This window comes from Helicoverpa zea, chromosome 27 (assembly GCF_022581195.2).
Source record: "Helicoverpa zea isolate HzStark_Cry1AcR chromosome 27, ilHelZeax1.1, whole genome shotgun sequence".
Lineage (NCBI taxonomy): Eukaryota > Metazoa > Arthropoda > Insecta > Lepidoptera > Noctuidae > Helicoverpa > Helicoverpa zea.
The window spans coordinates 2,821,966-2,836,077 of NC_061478.1; the positions used below are offsets into that span (position 1 = coordinate 2,821,966).

Sequence of the window (14,112 nt, forward strand, 5' to 3'; positions counted from 1 at the left end):
AACTGTTTATTCTTACTGACGTAGAGTACAAACAGCTATATGTAATGGCTGACAATATAATTATCTTATAACGATGCTAACTCATTAGCGAGTTGGTCAAAGAGTAACGCCCAAGTTCACCAACAATTTAAACGTCCGTTCTTCTTAAAACAACTGTTCGCTTTGAGAGTTCATCTTCTGCCATGCCTTTTCCCAACTATGTTGGGGTCGGCTTCCAGTCTAGATGCAGCTGAGTACCAGTGTTTTACAAAGAGCGACTGCCTATATGACCTCCTCAATCCAGTAACCCGGGCAACTCAATCCCCCTACTTCCATTGAAAATTGAACGTGAGAAATCATAGAACAGTCCTTTTGAGTAAACTGATATGTTGTTGGTGGTATTTGGCCTCAGTCTTAGAACTTAGCCTTGTATGTTTGAATGTAATTAAGATTTCAATGCTCAATAGATGTTTATGTCTCTTTAAGGTCTAAAAGCTGTAATTGCTCCTTTATAAAATAAATACTCTTTACCATATTCTCATTCTTCTTTTCTAACACAAAACCTATCTCCTTCCACAGGAATTCAGCATGCAATCGGCGGGCTAGCTTCCAAACCGGAGCGAGATCTCCTCATGCAAGACTTCATGACCGTGGAAACGACCAACTTCCCACACGAGGGCTCGAACCACACACCAGCGCATCATTACTCAGAGTTCAAGTTTAAGTCTTACGCCCCGATAGCGTTCCGATACTTTCGGGACCTGTTTCAAGTTCAGCCCGATGATTTCCTAGTAAGACCTCTGTATTACATAGATTGGATCGCTTTTTTAGATGTTCTTGTGTGGTAGTTTTGGAGCTCTGTTTTTAATGGCACTTGTCCTGAGATCATTTTAGTATGTAACGGCCATTGTTCAAAAATATATAGGTACTTTTTTACTGAATGCTCAAAAAGGTAAATGTACAGATCACGTCAAATAAGTTTGTCCCATCTATTGGAGATTGCGTGCCCAACTATCAAATTCTAATGACAATATATTAAGATATATGCATGAGGCATCAAATAGCGATGCCAGAGTGACAAAGTTATTTGACTTGAGACTTCTTTAGTATCACCTATTTTTGGTGGTAAATTGAATTGCAGACTATGAGATTTACAGGACTTTTGTCGGTGAACAAAGACGAGGCTTATATGGGCTGCGGGGTGCAATACTATAGGTACAGAATTCCAAGAGAGCAAAAATGTTTACATGGAGCGACTGTATCTGACCTCTTTAACCCAGACTACCCTTAACGACTGCCAAAGATGTTAAAATGACAGCCGGGATCTACCAATTTAATGTGCCTTCCGAAACACGGAGGAAAAGCTAAAACAGAATTTCATCAAGATCTTGAATTGTGATTATATCTTTAGATCTGGAAGGTAACACATTTAGAATGCTTGACTCGCATCCCGCAGCCTAAAAGTAGATATGATATCCACCCTGTTTTAGACACCCAAAATATATTTTCGATAATTCCCAAAAATCACGTAGCTGTTTTGATTTTCTAAATGTTGCATGATTGCACCTAGATTTTATTTATATTTCACTGAATGATAAGCTAGATAATATGTAAGATAAGCTAGATATTTTTTTATTTGAAAATACAATACAGGAATACACTACAAACAAAATACTACTACTATGTACTGTTAGGTAGATGATATTTTTTTGTATACATTTTATACATGGTATTAACATTACACACGGTAACATTTTAATGTTTTATGAGCTCATAGTACAATATTCAGGGCATCTAATATCGGGTTTTTTTTAATGATGTTCCACTATTAATAAAGTTGCGTAAATTCCTAAAAAGATGACCAACAAAAATATTCTAGAGGTATTATCTACATACAACAGCGTATCATAGGATACATAGGATGCTTATCTTTTCCAAAGAAAAGGTCTTTTATTATAGTCATGGCCAAATTACTCATATTTTATAGAGTATCACAAAAATAATACATTTCAGAACGTAATTCACATAGAGTGAAGTAAAAATATAGGATAGAATGTGTTTATAACAAAAAATAAAAACTGAATTCAGAACTTTCTTTTTGGTCTAGAGTACGAAAAATTACTTACATAGAGTATCACAAAAATAATATAGGATAGAACGTGTCTATAACAACATGTCTAAACATCCAACGAATTAACTTTTTGGGAAGTCAGACAAAAGACTACTATCACACAAAGAACATCAGACTATTTAGGCGTGCTCATCAAACAATGTCTCCACTCCAAAGCATATTATGTTAATGAATTTCTACCAGATGTCGATGTGTAGCGCCCCGCTGCGCGAGCTCAGCAACCCTGGCGCCTCGGGCAGCATCTTCTACCTGACCAATGATGATGAGTTCATCATCAAAACTGTACAGCATAAGGAGGGAGAGTTTCTGCAGAAACTGCTGCCTGGATACTACTTGAATCTCGATCAGGTTGGTTACATTCTTGTATACACATAGTTCGCGTCAATAGTATAGTTAACTAGATCAAAAATAATAATCCTTTGTCATATTTTTTGCGAAAAGTATCTTAAAATAATGTCAATGTCACTTTTATTTATCGTTTTGCTGGGAAAATGTTTTTAATATTAATAAATAAGCAAAATAAGTATCCGTACGTGAAAAACTGAAGTCACATTACCACGAGAATTGTGTAGAAGTTAATCGTTTTTGACAGTTTATTAAAAGTACTAAATGTGTCTGCGCCTCGGGTTCGATTCCCGGGTTTGGCTGAAAACTATTCATGAGTTTCAAAAATCTAATATCTATGATCTTGATCGAACTATGAGTGTGAGAGAAAAGAGAGTGCACCGCAAACGTTGCTTAGCCGGTGTTGTCAACTGTGCACTTCTTCTTAGTGTTTATCCCAATATATATATACCTATTTAATATATCCGAATACTGTGCACTATAATATGTCCTGCACAACAGCTGACTGATCTAGTTCTGAACGACATTATTATGTCACTAGGGTTACATTTTTAAAAGTCTTCATAATGTCAAATATCGATGTCTTATTCTATTTATTTTTGTATTCCAGAACCCACGTACATTATTACCAAAATTCTTCGGTTTATACTGCTACCAGTGCAACAGTAAGAACGTCAGACTGGTTGCCATGAATAATTTGCTGCCTTCGTCCATCAAACTGCATCAGAAATACGATCTGAAAGGCTCTACGTATAAGAGAAAGGTATGTAGCTTGAAGTTGTACTACAATACAGTATCATCAGTGCAAAAATGGTCCCTTTCCTAAGCATAGGCCTCTTCTCATACAGAGAAGTGAGTGATAATCACAAGGCGGATTAGCGAATTTAGACCTGAGTCCTTTCCTCGAGATGTTTTCCTTTACCTTTACTCAGTTAAGTGTGTTATTTTACTCATTAAATTCTTCGCGCTAAAGCGTCGCCAAAATGATGTGTTCGAGTGACGAGGAACGTTACTGGCTACTCTTTGGAACCCGCCCATTTTTTTAAAAACATAAAATGCTCGACAGATTTGTCAAATAACCCGTACGCCTGATCTGTCGGCTTTGGTGGTACCTCCGCTCAACTTTCCTTCCTCAGGCAACAAATGACTACAGCAATATAATAATTACCACATACATACTTTTTTCCTATTTCCCAGGCGAATAAAGGAGAACGTCAAAAGACATCGCCTACCTACAAAGACCTGGATTTCATGGAGCATCATCCCGAGGGTCTGTTCCTAGAAGCTGATACCTACAACGCGCTGATAAAGACCATGCAGCGAGACTGTCGGGTGCTTGAGAGTTTTAAGGTATGTACTTTATATTTTCTTCTGCGTTTTAATGGTCTTAGTGCAGGGTGTAAGTGTCTTCTCGTATAGAGAAGGTATAAGCGTTTATCACCGTGTATAGCAGTGTTTGTTAGTGAGGTTCGATAGCTAGTTGAAAAGCCGGTGTTGGTCTTTAGAAACTTTCATAAAGCAGCTTGGGTTCAGGAAGTTGCCATAGGAAATTATTTTGATATTTCGGCGTTTGTTTGATTTAACGAATCTCGGAAACGGCTGTACCGATTTTTACGTGACTTTCACGGGCTACTGATATAACGAGTAACATAGGCTACTATAAATCCGAGTGCAGGTGCAACCGGTGGTTAAAATGCCTGAAAGCGCTTAGCTCAGGAACAAGGTCCGATTCGAAGAAATATTTCAGTTTAAGATAGCCCATTGATCGAGGAAAGCTATGGGCTACTTTTTATCCGGCTGGACGATGTAGCACCCTTAATTAAAACCGCTTTCGAAATCTAGCTACACAATAAAATCATCTTCCAATCACCCTTACAGATCATGGACTACTCCCTCCTAGTCGGCATCCACAATCTTGACGAGGCTCAACGCGAGAAGACGGAAGCCAGGAAACGCACAGATTCAGGACAGAGCGACGGTGATGATGCTGAGGGCGAACCTAGGAAGGGTCTTAATAGGACGAGGTATGTTGTTAAGAGTATTTATTTTATATACGTTAAGGCCTTTTTAACGTCCCACTGCTGGGCATAGGCCTCCTCTCACCCGGAGAAGGATTGAGCATTAATTTGATTTAATTAATATATCAAAGATTTTATAGGGTGATACAAAAATTCCTGTGAGGTTAAAGAGGGTCAGATTAACCCTTTAAAAGAATACTTTTGTATACTCCATTTGAATAGGTACTTAACTAAAGATAAATAATCTTGATAGGACTTTTTAGACAAATACGTTCCAAACAAATAAACTACTGATTAAAATAATGATTAAATTGATTAAGTAATCACTATTTCTGCATTTTTTATATTGATTTTTATCCACATCTTATTTTTATACTGTTTTTGAATAAATAGTCATATCAAGGTGGTTTATCTTTAGATTAGTGTCAAATGGTGTATGTACCCGGCGGCACATCTGTTACAACCAATGTCTGTGTGTGCAATTGCACATACATATTGTCTTTTTATGCGTTAATTCGGGAGGGTTCAATTGTTTCCGAGACATACAAAGACAATGTGCATGTACATGCACACACAAGGATGGATCTCCCGCTTTCGAGACATAAAAGATGTATAGAAGTATAGCAATCATTTTACTCCGACCAATATTTAATTTTAGGATTTTCTATAATTTATATTTGCAACTTATTTTCAAACAGCAAACAAATCTTTTTTTAGCACTACACCAACCTTATTTGTACAAAATTTTCGCACATTTTTCTTCAATATCGGTGGCGGTATTTTATTTCTTTTAAAAAACAATATTTCAGATCCGAAGGCAAGGAGGATTTCACCGCGCAAGTCAAGAGGACACAGTAATATTCCGTTTTTATGTGTTTTTTGAATGTTAATTTTATTAATTTTCTAAAAAATCATTTTTATTTGTGTATTTTTTTGGTATTTTTTATCTGTGGTGGTTGATTGTCGGTGGTTATTTTATTGATTGTTTGTGGTTGGGTTTAGTGATTTGGGTTATGCTTGTGGGCTTGTAATTTCTCTGTATGAGATGCATGTAGCAATGAATTACATTATAAAGTACCTACTCAAAAAAGGGTAAATGTTTCAAAATGGTCGTCTGACTTTCAAAAATTGTACAGTGCTTGAGAATTTAAAAATGGGGTTCAAAATATTGTTGTCTTGTGTCTTTTTGCTATGAAATAAAAGAAAGGAAGCAACTACCTTAAATAATGGATTAGCTATGTCGCAGCCAGCTGGTTAAAATTGCCGTTCAATGAAAAGGCCAGTCCTTTGACGAAATAACGCCATTCGATCATACGTCTATAACTCGTTTAGATGACCAGTTGAACATTGGTATGTACAAAAAAATCCTGTATGAGAACCACCCCCTTTTGGGAAGTCGGTTAAAAATGATATTTAATTTTAATCAAACGTTGAATCAAATAACTGTATACTGATAATCAATTCACCACTCTACGTCTCGTGATCTAATAGTTAGGCATTTTAACTCGTAATAACAGATGACAGAACTATCTCTCTATTTAACTGTGTATCTATTTATTGGTAATTATTATGCATGTTCTAACATGGTTTGTTGAGGTTCCATAGTGATTTAATGTAGTAAAACTATATTTTATAGATACTAATATAATAAAAGGGGATTTTTTTTTTGTTTGTACCCCTAAGGCTCCGAAAATAACGAACCGATTTGAATTCTTTAATTGTTGGTAAGCCAGACTAAGTATGGGAAGAAGTTCCTCGTTCTTCTGTGATTAATAAAAAAGGTTATTGGCTACTTTTTATCCAGATGCTCGGAATAGTTCCCACGAGACGCTAATCAAAACCTTTATCGGTATCTCTCGTCCTATGGAATATAGTAATTTAATTTTTAAAAAGTTGCTTTTTCCACATGGATTTATCCACATGAGTAGTGTAAATTTTATTTGTCGCTATGGGGCCTCAAAAAAGTGAATGTGTATGAAATTTAAAAGCATGCATCTACTACATGTTACTGAATTACTGATTGGATTCATTCGTTCAATCGTTCATTCAAGGTTTGTATGGGAATGTTGGAAGGCAGTATTTCGGTTATGACTTAATTATGTTTTCTAATTAATTAATCCCTACATGTCCTTTATGTTCTACGTGCTAATTCCATGGCCGAAATATTGTATTTCATTAATATTTTAAAAGCCCTAATTCATTACAACAAATCTTAACATCCAAATGAAATTGTTTGTATGCACAAGTTCCTATATCCCCATCCTTTTAACTATTAAATTTAACGACGCCATAATGTGTGGGATTCCGCCTTTTTGCCATTTTCCCCTTCTACAGGATTTGAAAGTCTTTTAAATTACTTATCCTAATCCTATATCCTAAAAATCTTGTTATTTCTTCCGAACTATATTTTTTTTTAAATTTTGTAATGGCATGGCCTTCTAGCCTTTGTGCCAAATCTTCATTTTAAAACTATAATTTTGAATCTCAGTCTGCATTTTGATTGCATTTTGAATTGCATTCTGAATGTATGATCCGATTTAGTGTTCGATGTCTAATACAAATGTTATGAAGAACTGACTTCGTAGGGGACAATCTCTGGGTCTCTTGAAACAATTTTGCAAAATTCCTTTTCCCAGTAAAAACCTACATTATTTGAGACTGTCATAGCCTACATTTTTCTATCCTTGTATTTACTCCAATTTGTTCCCTGACTCAAACTCACCCACCATCCTCACCCCCACTTGTGCAAAACAAACACCCACTCCAGCCAGTATACCAACATAACGGTTCGTTGCAGGTCGATAAATCGACAGCGGCTGGTAGCGCACTCTACCGCGATGGAGAGCATCCAGGCCGAGAGCGAGCCTATTGATGAGGAAGAGGATGTGCCGTGAGTAGAGACTTGTTATAGAAGGAATGAGGGTAGTTAGAAGCTAGAAGGTCTGTTATGCTGATTATACTGGAATCTGACCCTGAATAGTTGGCAAACTGACTTTACACAGTGTCAGCCGAAGTATGGATTAAATTGAATATTCGAAATTGTTGTAAATTACGCAAAATTTTTGTCCGCGATTCAGAAGTTAAAAAGTCTTTAAATCCTGTCATCGAGGGAAACTTAGTAGCCATCTTAACATCACAAACTCCAAAATTTACTCAACATCCTAAACTTATACCGTCTTACCACAAAAACTTTTAAACGTCAGTTTATGCCTTGTCTAAAAAAATGTCAAATTATGACGTTGACATATGGTTCATTTTGCAGCCAAAATTTTATTAGACAAGTGTAAAACAGGGTTTAAAGTTTTTGTAGTAAGGCCCATAGTAGATAACTCACTCTCTACTCTGGTAAGCTATAATTGACGAGACGGATTTGTTCAGCTAGTTTTCAAGCGGACTGTATTCACCAAAGGCGATATTTGTGAGATCAAGTCGGATACAGAAAAAAAAAAATGGGATAAATATGTTATATAAATTGGGATAAGGGCAAGCAGATTAAGTGGTACATGATAAAATAATTATGATAGATCAAAAACATAACAGCACGTTGTGACTTCCAGTCCTGGCGGTATTCCGGCACGGAACGCCCGCGGCGAGCGACTCCTCCTGTTTCTTGGTATCATCGACATCCTGCAGTCGTATCGGCTGCGGAAGAAACTCGAGCATACCTGGAAGAGCATGATACATGATGGGGTAAGCATGACTACAGGTTCTTCTATATAGTCCATTTGAGTAGGCATTTAACTAAGAAATAGCAAAGGGGGATCGATCATAGGGCCAAGCAACCCTTGGCTCCGATCGTTTGTGGATGGGTGACCATCTATGTCATAATGAGTTCTTCTGTGTTTTGAAAGGCGCGTTTAATTTGTGGGTTGCATTTAAACATCTGAGACGAAAGCCAGAATGTCTGACAACCTTCAGACCACACTGGAGGCCACACTGGAGGCCGACTCCACTTCATTGGAAGTACCGCCTTCATTGGGAGTAAGGCTGGGCATATGATAAAGAAATCACTTGGGGTTTCTTAGATAGCCTACAAAAAAAGCACTATACTGTGATTTAGGTCATTTTTTAAATTCTAGATGGCGTTGCCGTCGCCATAATGAGTGTATCTACATATGTATGTTTCTGAAAATAAATTGTTTCTTTAATAATTTTAGGACACAGTTTCCGTACACAGACCGAGTTTCTACGCGCAGAGATTTTTAGATTTCATGGCTAAAACTGTCTTTAAGAAAATACCTTCGTGTGAGTATTACTCTTTGCTTTACATTAAAACCTTTTTTATAATCAAAAATATATCTCTATGGTATTTCAATGTTGCCATCTACAATTTAGGGTTACCAGTCTAAATAATTTCAAGTATTTGTCTTCTTTTAAATTCCTGTCATTAGTTAAGCTCAATTTCATGCTATTGTCTTTTAGAATTTTACCGAATAGACAGTCCTAATGTTTTAGATTATATGTTTTTTAGGTTTTTTTGGAGATTAGTGGGCGTAAACAATTTAATATTTAAGATAAGAATTTTAGTAATCGTTGGTAATTCGATCAATAAATGTAATAATAAAAAACTTTAAATGCTTTTTCTATTGTATAGTATTCAACAGATATTATAGTCAAAAAATGTTACTTCATAAAAACGAAATATTGATCGCCCACTCATCTTCAATCTAACCATTTTAATGAAAAAGATCCTTTTTAGATCCAAAGCTACCATAAAAATTTGGACACGAGTATCTATAACATATTGTTTTCTATGTATTTATTATCATGAGTTGGATTCCTGTACTCTATCTCGGCAAGAGATTATTTGATGATGAACTTTCGTCAAAACCTTTTTTCGTCGACTGTACAGAAATGTTGTTTGTTTTATTTTTCTATACTAATGATTCGTGTTCCAATTTTTATATTAGTTTCGATCTTATATATAGTTAAATGCTAACATTGTGTTTAACGTCTGTATGTTGCCTAATCCATAATATGGGGCGGTTAGAATTAACATACTTTTGAGACTCCTAATTTTAGGCAGATGATGAGATATAACGTGGCACGAAAATACTTTGTCAGAAAGCAGAAAGATAAACAACGCTTGACGCGGTTGATCCGTTTATGACGCCTGCCGGGGCTGCGGGACTGTTCGAAGGAGTTAACGCGGCCCTGGCACATAAAAGGCCTACGACGGAACACGACGGTTTATAGTCAGTAAGAGTCTGACACTCCCTCACCGCTGCTAACCCAAAGCGGGAGGGGTCATTTGATGATTATATATTGACGTCGTTAAAAAGTAATCCGTGTATGAGTGACCATATTGTCATGACGAGTTCTTCTGTGTTTCGGAAGGCACGTTAAATAAGAAGCCACCGTTTGTCATTTGAACATCTTTGGCGTAGTCAAATATAATGCAACTTGTCTAAGGAGTCTTGAAAGTATGTTAACATAATTACTAAAATTATTACAAAAACATGTGTTTTTAAAAACAGAGTAAAAATTAATCCCCTTTTCAAAATTCTTCTGTTTTTCTGCGACGCAGCCTTGAATTCGCTTTTAGGGAGTTGGTCTTGTCTTTTTAAACGTACATACAAACAAAATTTACATACTTTTCTTAATAACTATCCCTTGAAATATTGTCAATATTGAAAAAAAAAAAATATGATGGTATCAGGTACCACTAGAACGGTAGATACTGATTCAATTAAATTGAATTATTTTATCACATAAACTTATCAGTCCAAAACAGGAAAAAAATATTGACTGCATGCATGAAATAGATGTTTTTGTAGTTATCTAAATGAAATACATAATCACTTTTTGACATGAATTAATTTTCCCTGTATTTTTTACACCAATGAGATAAATAAACCGATTTCCGAAAGGGATTCTCATTTTGTATTAAAAAAATATATATATTGTTATTATTGCTTTACCAACAGCTTCTGTGTAGAAAAGGCTTAAAATACAGTTTTTGTTATTACTAGGACTTACACAGTTGCCAATTATAGGTTAACCAACATTCACAAAATAAATGACAATATATAAACTAAAACATAGCAAATATGATTTTTCTTCGCGTGCAATTTTGCAATTTATTGTAAAATTTTAATAAAATTGTATTTTTTTCTCTTAGTAGCTTATACTAAATTCTATGTATAGTATAAAAACACAAGACCAAATCCCCCACACTGCGTCCGTCCGTAACTAAAATAATAACATGACATTTAATATTGCTATCAGTGGACCTACCAGAGATCAAGGGGAATCACCGCAAGTTCAGAACTCTAGTCACCTCCTATATAGGTACCGTAGGGCTTACATATGTATTGTGTTTACTGTATAGTGTTATACTGTGTGTTTCAATGTGTTGGGGGGGTCGGTGTTGGTGTGAGAAAGGGGGGCCTTTTGAGGAGTATTGTAGTTTGCAGTGCCGGATTTGGCGTAAAATCAATTAACTTGGTACAAATTGTCGACACTAAACTACCGCAGTTCGGCTACGGCAGATACCTCTAGCAGGTCTCCTTATGAGCTTCTGTAGGCCTTATTTGCGAGCCCTTGTAGGCTCTACTTGCGGACTTTTGTAGGTCTTACTACAGGTGCCTGTGTGCTCCATTGGCAGGTCCTTGTAGGCCCTAATTACGGGCCCCTGTAGGGTCTAATTACAAACTCTCGTAGGCCCATTTAGTGCGATAGTTTTTGGGTCTCTATAAGCTCTACATGCAGACTATAGGTTCTTGGTTCTTATGAGTCGCCTGTATTGTAACTTATTACTAAAGAGACTAAAGTGGATATGTTACTTTTAGGCAAGCTCGTCGTTCACCATCTGGTAAAATTGGTTATTTTCCGTCGTAGAGTCTACTTGCAAGGCCTTTTTAGGCCTTAAATACTGGAGCCCACACCTACGTTACTAAGTTCTTATTCTTGCTACGTGGTCAATCCGGCACTGAATATTTATGGGGAAATATAACTTATGTAGTTGTTAAATGACTGAGCCAGTACTTTATGCCAAAAATTAGGTCTAGTGCCAAATGTTATATTCAAAAGATTTTCTTGCTTAACAGACTTGACAAGAAAATCTAAAGAGACAGAGTCTTTTTAGCCAAAAATTGAATTAGAAAATATGACATAAGTAGATTCAATGTGTGTTTTTGTAGATCAAAGCATGGTTTAAATAATTGGTGACTAAAATGTGTACTAGACAACACATCAGTCTTAATTATGTAAATTGGTTTTTGTATCTAGTTTTTGTATTGGAATTGAAGGAAAGCTTAAATTATTTAGGTATATTTTTTATGTAGTGATGTATTTTTATGAATAGTTAGGTAATTTGTTCTAGCAATTTGGGCATAAAACACCAACACCTAAACCTCTATTTAGTAGGAAATTAGCTGAATAACGTGGTTTTTATTTAAAACTAAATTATAATTTCGTTTTTATTTCGATTAATTTTCGTTCGAAGCAAATATAATCAGGCATGTATTTAGACACTTTACCCTATTATTTTAATATTATATATTTTTTATTTTAAAAATATGATTGGATTGCAATAGCATGATGATTTAATGGAGATCATGCACGCCCTTGAATAATGTTGCCAGCCGAAAATAATATCTGTGTTTTTTTCCATTTTCTTTCCCGACAATTGTCCGTTTTCGGATTCACGTGCGGGTCCGTGGAGGTCTGAGTAAGTCCCACTTGTTTTGGGGGTCCCGAAGCATGATGACGTGACCTTGTGACCCTGTTGACCCCGTTTCCCATTTCATGACCCTTCGATAACGATGTTTTTGGATTGTGTCCATATTTTTTGAGTGCGTGGTGTTGTTGTAAATATGATTTTTGGACAAAGAAAAAAAATTGTTTCAGGAGATTACTGAGTTTTATCAAGGTATCCCACAAAAACTATCGTTCCTAAATAAAAAAAAAAGGATTTTGGAAAAGCACAGCTGCCATGAGTTAAAAATAATAGTATTTATCGATACTCGATACCGACTACGGCATTTTTTTGTACTTTATACAGTTCCTCTAGCGGTCACTAACGGAACTAAAATTTGCCATAATAATAATTACGAGTATCGACAGATATTATTCCTTTAAACTCATATTAGAGGCAAAGTTTATTACATACTAATTTATTATATTTACAACAACTACCCCGCAAATGTGTTGTGGTACCTGTACAGTAGTCCCAGGCATCGCCAGTGGCTCCCTCTACCGAGCTCACATTCATTCATAACCCCTGACTGTAGTTAGACCCTTTTCTGTGGTTTCTATCGAGTTTTTACGTCTGAAAGCCGACGCATTATGGTGAAGTGTAGAACGTTTTTTACTGTCAAATTACTGTCGACTTTGTGCGTATTGGGATAGAGGCTAAAATCAATTGATATTACTGTATAGTGATGGATTAAGTCAGAAGGTTGTTAATTGATTTTAGGTTATATTCCAATGTACGGTGGATTTCTTTAAGCTGTCTATCTGTTGATTTGCGATTAAAGATTCAATTTTGACATAAGCTCCATGTAAAAAAATGACTATGTTTTCCCGCGGTTTCAGCCGCGGCCCGAAGGAATTTCTTCCGGTACTCGATATAAAAATATAGCCTATATACTCGGGAACATAGAGTAACAGTGACGGATTTTTTCAAATAGGTTCTATAGTCTTGGAGCCTTGCTTGGAAGCAAACAAACAAAGAAAATAATGTTTCATGTTTATAACATTAGGTATAATAGATATCAAATTTCAATCTCTAATCGGAAAACAGCGGATGGATAGCTTATAGAATTCTGCAAATATACAATGTTGATTATGGTTTGACTGTAAAAATGATCTATGATTCGCTTCGCCATATTAGTGTCGGCCATAAAGCACGTTTCTATGGTCTGTTTTTTAATTTTTCTCAACTTTTTTATTTTACATGTCTTTTTGCAGTTTTATTTTTCTATTGTTTTGGTCTGTTTTCATGAATGATGCGAAATGGTATCGCAATCGTTTTGTTTTTGTGGTTTTCGAAAATTCTCGGTTTTTCTTTGTATATTTTGTTTTTTTTTTTCTCTTCTTTTTTGGAGTTGTGACATCTGATGTGGAAAACGTTTTTAAGCATTTTTTTTTTCAAAATATTTTTTTTTTCTTAATTATTTCAAATTGTTTTTTCAGATGTTGTAACTCTTTCTAACAAAAGATATTCTCACAAAATTCTTCACTGTATTAGAATGCTTTTTGAGAACATTTTATGAATTATTTTGCGAAACTAAAGCGATCACGCTGTTGTTTATTTTTTTTTTTTTTAAACAAAAAGCTTTTCAATTAGTGAGCTGATGTTTTTATTTTGATTTGGAGTTTTATAAGTTATTTGGAATATTATTGTGGTGTATAATTTTTTCATATTTCAAAACGTCCATGTGCAATATTGAGTCCAAATATATTCACTTCAATTCATGGACGCATATGAATCTTGCACGGGACATTTAGTGCCAAAATAAATTACAGAGGCATTGGTTCACTGACAACGTAAACGTCCGTTTTTCTTAAAACAACCGTTTTTTTATGAATTCAAAGTAAACAATTGTTTTATGAAAAAACTGACATTTCTGTTGTTGATGAACATTGCCTAAGAACCATTTACAATTTTAAAATTGTACACTGAATTTTTACAAT

General features: G+C 35.4%; 1 protein-coding gene across 8 annotated transcripts in view; it reads left to right on the forward strand.

Annotated features, from left to right (window-relative positions):
- Window positions 1-14,112, forward strand: part of LOC124643337 (phosphatidylinositol 4-phosphate 5-kinase type-1 alpha-like) — an 80,261-nt gene that overhangs the window by 40,179 nt on the left and 25,970 nt on the right. For 4 of the 8 annotated variants that reach the window (XM_047182286.1, XM_047182284.1, XM_047182279.1 and 1 more), the window contains 11 exons: window positions 559-770; window positions 2,294-2,458; window positions 3,066-3,218; window positions 3,653-3,805; window positions 4,334-4,479; window positions 5,283-5,327; window positions 7,271-7,363; window positions 8,031-8,163; window positions 8,631-8,718; window positions 10,702-10,764; window positions 12,140-12,145. In XM_047182286.1, the coding sequence (XP_047038242.1) occupies window positions 559-770; window positions 2,294-2,458; window positions 3,066-3,218; window positions 3,653-3,805; window positions 4,334-4,479; window positions 5,283-5,327; window positions 7,271-7,363; window positions 8,031-8,163; window positions 8,631-8,718; window positions 10,702-10,764; window positions 12,140-12,145 (1,257 nt within the window). The remainder of the gene's footprint in view (window positions 1-558; window positions 771-2,293; window positions 2,459-3,065; window positions 3,219-3,652; window positions 3,806-4,333; window positions 4,480-5,282; window positions 5,328-7,270; window positions 7,364-8,030; window positions 8,164-8,630; window positions 8,719-10,701; window positions 10,765-12,139; window positions 12,146-14,112) is intronic. The other 4 variants (XM_047182285.1, XM_047182281.1, XM_047182280.1 and 1 more) reach the window with 3 other exon arrangements.